This window comes from Notothenia coriiceps, unplaced genomic scaffold (genome assembly GCF_000735185.1).
Source record: "Notothenia coriiceps isolate Sejong01 unplaced genomic scaffold, NC01 NC01_scaffold00015822, whole genome shotgun sequence".
In the NCBI taxonomy this organism is placed as follows: domain Eukaryota; kingdom Metazoa; phylum Chordata; class Actinopteri; order Perciformes; family Nototheniidae; genus Notothenia; species Notothenia coriiceps.
In genome coordinates this window covers 238,514-245,968 of record NW_011348523.1, presented here as the reverse complement: position 1 = coordinate 245,968, position 7,455 = coordinate 238,514, and the positions used below count along the sequence as shown (strand labels likewise).

At 44.7% G+C, this 7,455-nt stretch overlaps 1 protein-coding gene across 1 annotated transcript in view; it reads right to left on the bottom strand.

The window, feature by feature from the left end:
- Positions 1-212: 212 nt before the first annotated feature.
- The window catches only part of LOC104949265 (neural-cadherin-like), an 11,279-nt gene continuing 4,036 nt past the window's right edge, over positions 213-7,455 (bottom strand). Inside the window, 5 exon segments of the mRNA XM_010775597.1 lie at positions 213-299; positions 1,091-2,537; positions 2,539-2,700; positions 3,629-3,912; positions 5,320-5,463. Coding sequence (XP_010773899.1) covers positions 1,146-2,537; positions 2,539-2,700; positions 3,629-3,912; positions 5,320-5,463 — 1,982 coding nt within the window. The 3' untranslated portion in view covers positions 213-299; positions 1,091-1,145.

Below are 7,455 nucleotides of genomic sequence, written 5' to 3'. Positions count from 1 at the left end.
CTGTTGACAGCTTTTATATTAGATGCCATAAAAGAGGCTTTGATAGAGAAAAACAGCCTCATAGCTGAGTCCACATCCTCTTTATTTATCCAATTCTACACAGCTGGCAGTTCTTCTTGTACCGTACTGCTTTAGCACTTGTACTGCACATTTGGAGATCAGCAGGTTTTCAGTACAAATGCTATGCATGTGACAGAGCTCTTACTTGGCTGCGCTTGTCTCCAGAGTGTAGGTCTTGTTGTCCCAGTCATCAGGATCTGGGGCATACACCTTCCCCAGTGCCGCATTCGCCATCCTTCCTGTTCCAGGTAAACACACACACACACACACACACACACACACACACACACACACACACACACACACACACACACACACACACACACACACACACACACACACACACACACACACACAAACACACACACACTGATTCAGTCCGGACAGAATCTGCTGATGCTAACACATATCTTTCCGTCCCTCTCTTCTCCTTATCTTGCATTCCTGTGTTCTGTTCTACTTATTATGCTCATAACTGTGGAGCCCCACTGCTGGAATGAATAGGCTCTCAGTGCTCCACTTCAGAGAGCGTGGAGCTTAAGGAAGCAGGGCTATCTCAGTATGGATTATGTTATTATCGACCTGCAGTGCCAGAGTACTGCAGCTGGGTAAACAATGGCAGCCTGGATGATTCACGGCATTCCTGTTTTCAACAATTACCAAAACTGCCATGCAGCTGAGTATGCGATCAAAACACTAACAAGCCGACATACCTAACCAACTCACCTGAAGGGTAATAAACTACAAAGGAAGAAGAAGAATTATGATCCTTATCCCAATGTGATGCTCAGAGGAGCTTTAGCGTGGGCTTGAGAAAGGATTTGACAACGATATTACCATAACAAAACACTGTTAGAATGTAAAAGGAAGAGCACAATTATGAATTCCAGACTACACAGAGCAGGTATGGGAGTGAAAAATGTGGCCTCAGTTACCCCTCTTCATTCAAGCTCTGCCTGCAGTGAAAAGCTCTGTAGCGAAAGCAAGGGGCAGGGAGAATGAAATAGAGGGGAAGGACCAGAAAACTCACCCTTCGCGGCTATGCACATAGACATCTTTCTCTCCTGCCTGATGGGCGTTATCATTCAGGTCGCCAATGGTGATTGTGAGCGTGTTGTGGCTGTCATTGGCAGATCGCCGCTGTCAATCATAATCACAGGCAAGTGGAACTCGCTCTGCCTTTCCCTATCGAATCTCCTCAGAGCAGTGAGCGTGGCCGAGCCGTTCCCGTGATCCTGCAGATGGAAGTCAGTGGAGTAAAGTGAGGGCAGAGAGAGTCTGAAAGGAGGCCCGTGCTCTGGGGAGTCTCTGTCCACAACGTGCAGCAGAGTGGAGCCCCCGCTGAGCCGCACCACTTGAGGGGCCGGGCTGTTCTCCCACAGCACCGGAGCGTAGGCTGTCTCCAGCTCCGGCCCGTTGTCATTCAAGTCAAGCAGCGGCAAGTGGACCGTGACACTGCCAGTATGTGCAGGGGTACCCCGGTCTGTCGCCATGACAACCAGCTCATATCCTGCCACTGTCTCCCGATCCAGAGGCCTGGCAACTATGACCACGCCGTCTCGGCTGACTGTAAAGTGTCCATGCGGGTCAGACTGAGGGAGAATGCTGTACAAAACGTCCCCGTTTGGCCCCGAGTCTGAGTCAGTGGCAGTGAGCTGAATAACAGTAGTTCCCACGGTTACATCCTCGGGCAAAGGGGCGAGCCGGTGGGAGGTGGGGTTGAAAGCGGGAGCGTTGTCGTTCTCATCCTGCACAAGAACCTGGCAGTGGATGAGGCTGGAGAAGTCAGAGTCCTCCACCTTGATGGTGAGGTTGAACCGCTGCTCCCCTTGCTTCTCAAAGTCCAGCTTCTTCTTCAGCCTCAGGGTGCCCGTCTGCTCCAGTCTGTGACTCACCATGTAGAACCGCTGCTCGGGGTCTCCTGCCACCACGCTGAAGGCCAGCTGTCCGTAAGTGCCAGCATCAGGATCCACGGCGCTCAATTCCAGGATAGGAGCGTCTACCTCTGTGCTCTCCGGCACACGAGCGCCACAGCGATCTTCTCTGAACTTCGGCACATGGTCGTTGATGTCCGTCACCACTATAGTGGCGGTCGCTGAACCTGCCATACCTCCGCCGTCACGGGCCTCCAATACCAGACGGTGGCTTTCAGCAACCTCCCGGTCCAGACCCTCTGCCGCCACAGATATGGTGCCGGTGCTGGAATCAATAGTGAAAAGGTCTTCCTTGTTTGCGTTGTGCACATTCTCTGTAATGCGATACGTGAGGATTGCGTTCTGACCTACTGCTGCGTCGTCAAGGTCTAACGCCGTCATTTCCACAACAAAGGTTCCAGGAGGGGAGTTCTCCACAACGCTACTGTGGCAATTATCAGGCACACACGTGAAGGCGGGGGAATTGTCATTGATGTCCCACACGTTGATAATAACATCCGTAAAGCCAGTAAGTCCCTCGCCCCTCTTCGTCCGTTGCCATGACAACGAAGCGCCAGACGGCACGCTGCTCCCGGTCCATGGTGCGCTGGGCATACATCTCCCCCGTGAGGTCATTGATCATGAAGTGTGACTCTGCCCCTTGGCCGTGAATGGAATACCGGATGGCACCCTGGTCTGCGTCTTTGTCGGGGTCATTCGCTGTCACCTGCACAGACAAAGACAACTTCTTAAGAGAATCGACGTTCATTCATCCAGTCAGACCCAAATTAATGCTTCTTCTTATCTCTTTTCAGCCATCACCTATTCTTCTTTGCTTTTGGATTTTTAAGACAGCCCATTTAAGTATTTGCACATTTTCCTGACCACCTAAATTAAAGCAATGAGCTCTGATCAGGCATGGCTCTTACATCTCGCCTCAGAGTGGGTCTGACAGCCTTACTGCTACATTTCCCCACACAAGATCCATCACTGCTGATTCTCCTACTTAGTGGAAAGATAATTCTGTAATGGTAAGGAGGACATACAGTATTATGCTACTTTTCAGGTTCACATTTGTATTTTGCTCTTCTAATGTGACATGTTTACATGCTTCAATGTTCAAAAAGGTATTTATTTTTCTCATACTGCCTGTGCCGCAGCACCTCTTTTCACAGTCTGTCTGAAACCAGAGCCCAGTCTGCTCTGATGTGACCGGTCAACTGCTTAGAGATGTCCCGCACCTTAGAAAATCAAGTACAATGTGCTGGCATGCTAGCCAATAGAAACGCAAGTGTTAGTGATGTCACTATGTTACTGAAGTAAACAAAGAGTCCAATCGAGTCGGTTCCCTCTGGAGGGAACTTTGGGATTTTAGTCTTTGCAGACCATTTACATGCATAAAGACCTATATAACACATTACAAGAAATGTGAAAGCCCCCAAAGAGCATAATAGGGCCTCTTAAAAAACAACAGTTGCGTATAAACACCACAAGACTAACAGAAGATGCACTTCAAGACCATGTGACCATATGAAGTTGTAAGTAATACTAAGTGGCGGCTACACTTGAGAAGCGCTTAAGATAATTATGAATTGCAGTCATTTTTATAAAAAGCAGTGGAACACCTCTAAGCAGCAATCCACTCAGCCTCTCACCTGTAGCACGAACACAGGGGACCCGTCAAGCTCCTCTGTGACGGATCCATAGTACTCATTCATGGAGAAGACAGGCGCCTCGTCGTTCTTGTTAACCACGGTAACCACCACAGCGGCGTAGTCTTCCCACTTCCCATCGGAGGCGAGGACCAGTAGCTTGTATCTCTTCTGCTGTTCATAGTCCAGTGGCTGTGCAATAAAGATCGTCCCCACCTCTGGCTCAATGTCAAAAACACCTCCTTTGTTGCCAGATGTAATCTGGTAGCGCAGTTTGGCATTGGCTCCTGTGGCAGGATTTACAAAAATGCATGATTGGGAATGAGTAATCACTGTCCTTATTCTGCAAAAATGAAATGTTTTATAATAGGATTACTGAAATCTAAAAGGGAAACATGAGTATAGCAACATTTTAGGAAGGTAGTATACTTTATAGCAGGTTGTTCCTGAAAATGTCAGTGTTATTCTATATGCAGTATTCTTTAAGCAGAAGCCTTATTATTCTAGCAAAAACAGAACGGTGAACCACGAGGGGTATCACACCTCATTTCCTCTAAGACGTGAGCATTAGTAGGTTTTCATGTATCCCTTTCTTGTTTTGATTACTTAATTAAATGGAAACGTTGTACCTCGTCTCCTCGGCTTTAATCAGATACTAATTAAAAAAAGTGTGCTCGAAAAAAGTAAAAAGCAGCATACAGTAATGCACTTTGATAGTGGCCTCTAGGGAATGATTTCAAAGCCCAAGAGAGGGTGGGGGGATGTAGTTTGGTAAAAAGGAAGTCAATATCTTGAACTTATCTACTGTGTCTCAGAGGACACCACATGGTCTACCGGGTTAACATTGGAATAGATCAGATAATCTCCTGGAATGAACAGTCTTCCTTTTCAATCATCCTGTTGGGTTAAAGTAGCTACAATCCCATGTAAATACACTAATCTCTAATATTAACACAACCCTGGCTGACAAAGTGCTCCCAGCCTCCCACAGGGTTTTGGCAGGCTTACAGCAGGCAGACCCAGGGTGTTGGTTTTTTAAACAAGACAGATTGAGCGTAGCCTCTTAGACACAAGCGCAACCCTATTGCAACTTTAATGTTGGGGGTTGGTGTTATTCCACAGCTATTCATCATTAGTGCTGCAGCCAAGCCTAAACTGCACCCCCGCTCGCCATAAATACTTGATTAACGGACCTAAACATGCCTGATAAAGGGATCTTAGACTACAGCTGTACGGAGGATGAGCAACTGCTTTATTTGCGAAATCCTGCCCACCTACTGTGTGGGAGCGTGTCACTCTTTTTGGAACATATGTGCGACCGTGCATTACCAAGCACTCAAATGACGAGTGCTAAATCTAGAACACTGCATGATTTCAGCAGAGCTCAGGCTGGATTGGGAAAGACTGCCCACAGGGTCATTTATTGCATTCTGCTATGAATGCTGGCCATTTTGAAAGAAAGTGTGGCTTTGGCACACCAATCACTGCCGGAAAACTGAAGGATTGACTGCCAAAATATTATTTCGAGACATAGTGAGAGAAATAAAAGAAGCACAATTTTGAAACTGTTATCATAAAGTGGTCCACTAAAACCTCTATAACTCTTATTTTCTGGTTCTGGTTGGCTTGCTTCGTCAACCTTTTGTGGTATCAGTAAAAATCTCCCAATCAGTCTACTGCCTCTTCATGCATACCTTCATCCTCGTCATTAGCACTAACAGTGACAACAGCCAGGCCCACATCTGCATTTTCATCGACACCGACTTCATACAGTCGCTGAGCAAAGACTGGTTTGTTGTCGTTGACGTCGCTGATGAAAACCCTGACATACGCTGTGTCTGCAAGAATGACAGAATGGCAGAAGATTAAACGGAGCAGCATGCAGACACACACACACATACAAACACACACACTTTACGTCAAACAGGGTATGTGTATATACTCGCTCCATCTGTTTATTGATTCTACAATTCATTGTCACTGTTTAGCGGGGAAGTGGCACTTAACCAAACGCAATGTGCCTCATTGACACGGAAATCAGAAAAAACTCATAAATATGCGCTGAAAATTACATAAATGATTCATTTTGTCAAGAGTTGTATTGTTTTCTTTTCAGAGGGAAACTGTTTTAAAAAAGAAGAAAACACAGTAATGGAGCTTAACCCCTCCAACAAGCTGTTTTTTTGCAGAGTAGATAAAGACCCTCTCTATAGGGAGGTTAAATATTTATAAGATGACAAGTGTTTGTGTCTTATCTGTGCCCTCCTCATTACACTGTTTTTTTATTTTAGTTAGGAAGAGTAAATTATCTGCTCACTGAACACATGGGTGACATGTTCATTTGGAGCTGCTGCAGCAAGAGATGATAGTGCTGGAGGCGGCTCTTTTTTCCTAGCTTGTTTTTACATTTCCCTCCTCCTCTTGGTATATCCCAGAGGTGACGCAGGGAGACAGGTGATGTTTGCAGAGGAGATGAGCCCCTTCTGGATATGGGAGATTCGTAGCCCAAGACGCAGCTAAGGCTCATTGCAAATGCTAAGCAGCCATGGCACTTCTGGAGAGAAGGCTTTACTGCTCCAAAACATCACCCTTTACCCCTAATACCTCCTCTGCAAACATTTGCAAAAGACCCACTTGGGAATAGAAAATGTCATATTCTGTCACTTTAGATACAGGCTAAAGTTCTATGACTGCCAAAATGTCGTAGAGAGAACATGGTAAACAAACAAAGGACACACAGGTTAAATATTGAACAAGAAAATTAAAAAAGGGTTTGTGACGAAAATAAATCTGAGCTAGTTTCACATTGTATAGAGTCGGTCTGGTCATGGCAGAAGACTAAATCAAATTAGGTTCACCTTTCAAAGTCAATCCCAAGGTGTAAATGAATGTTTTGCCAATGCAGCCTGTTTTTGAACTCAGTGCACAGAGGACAAATTCCTCATATTGTTCAGTATTGCCCTGCAGGCTTGAAGGAGAAGAACAATGCTGTTTCTTATGAATAGGACATTGCAAAAGGCCATAGGTCACTTCAAAGTTAACTCCGCGGCTAACATTGTTTCTTAGAATGAAAAATAACCATTTTGTATGGCTTAAAATAGTAGGGATACACTACATCTGTTATAGCTGTAAAACAATGAATATGGGGTTAGAAATAGCTTCATCGAACAGTTTGGAAAATATATTTTCACTGTACACAGTGGAGTAGATGGATACACTCTAAAAACGAATTCAGGCGACCTTTCAACTCCACTTAATTGAATGCATGGTTGCAAGATACAAATGTGAGTTAATTGATTTAGATAAACTTTTTAAGTTGCAAACATTAATTTATAAGTTGTGTTGACGTAATAATGTTGGTTATTACATCAACTTAATATTGTGTGTAATTTGAACTCTGATTTCTGCGTTAATTGACTTAAAACAAAATTCAAGTTGTAGTAAGTAATGCAATTGGCTTGATAACTTAATTGTTCAACACCTTGAGTTAAGGATTTCAAGTCCACTCCCACTTAACATGCCTGGACAAGTTCCAACAGTTAAGACAAATAGAAATATACAAAGGACATTTTAAGGTGAGTGTCATCTTTTGTCATTCAAATACAGTAGATAGCCTTGTAGTTGCACTGTATAGGCAAATTGCTGTTTGACCAAAATTAGCAGCCTTTGAACTGTGAATAGTTCTGTGAGAGGGTACAAAGTAGTAGAGGCTACTGTGAGAGTAAAAATACTTTGGTTACTATTGTGATATCGCTTTTTATTAAAAATGAATCTCGGTGAAGCAGATCAAGGACATGCTTCTTGAGGTAGGATCGTTATTTAGAGTTGTC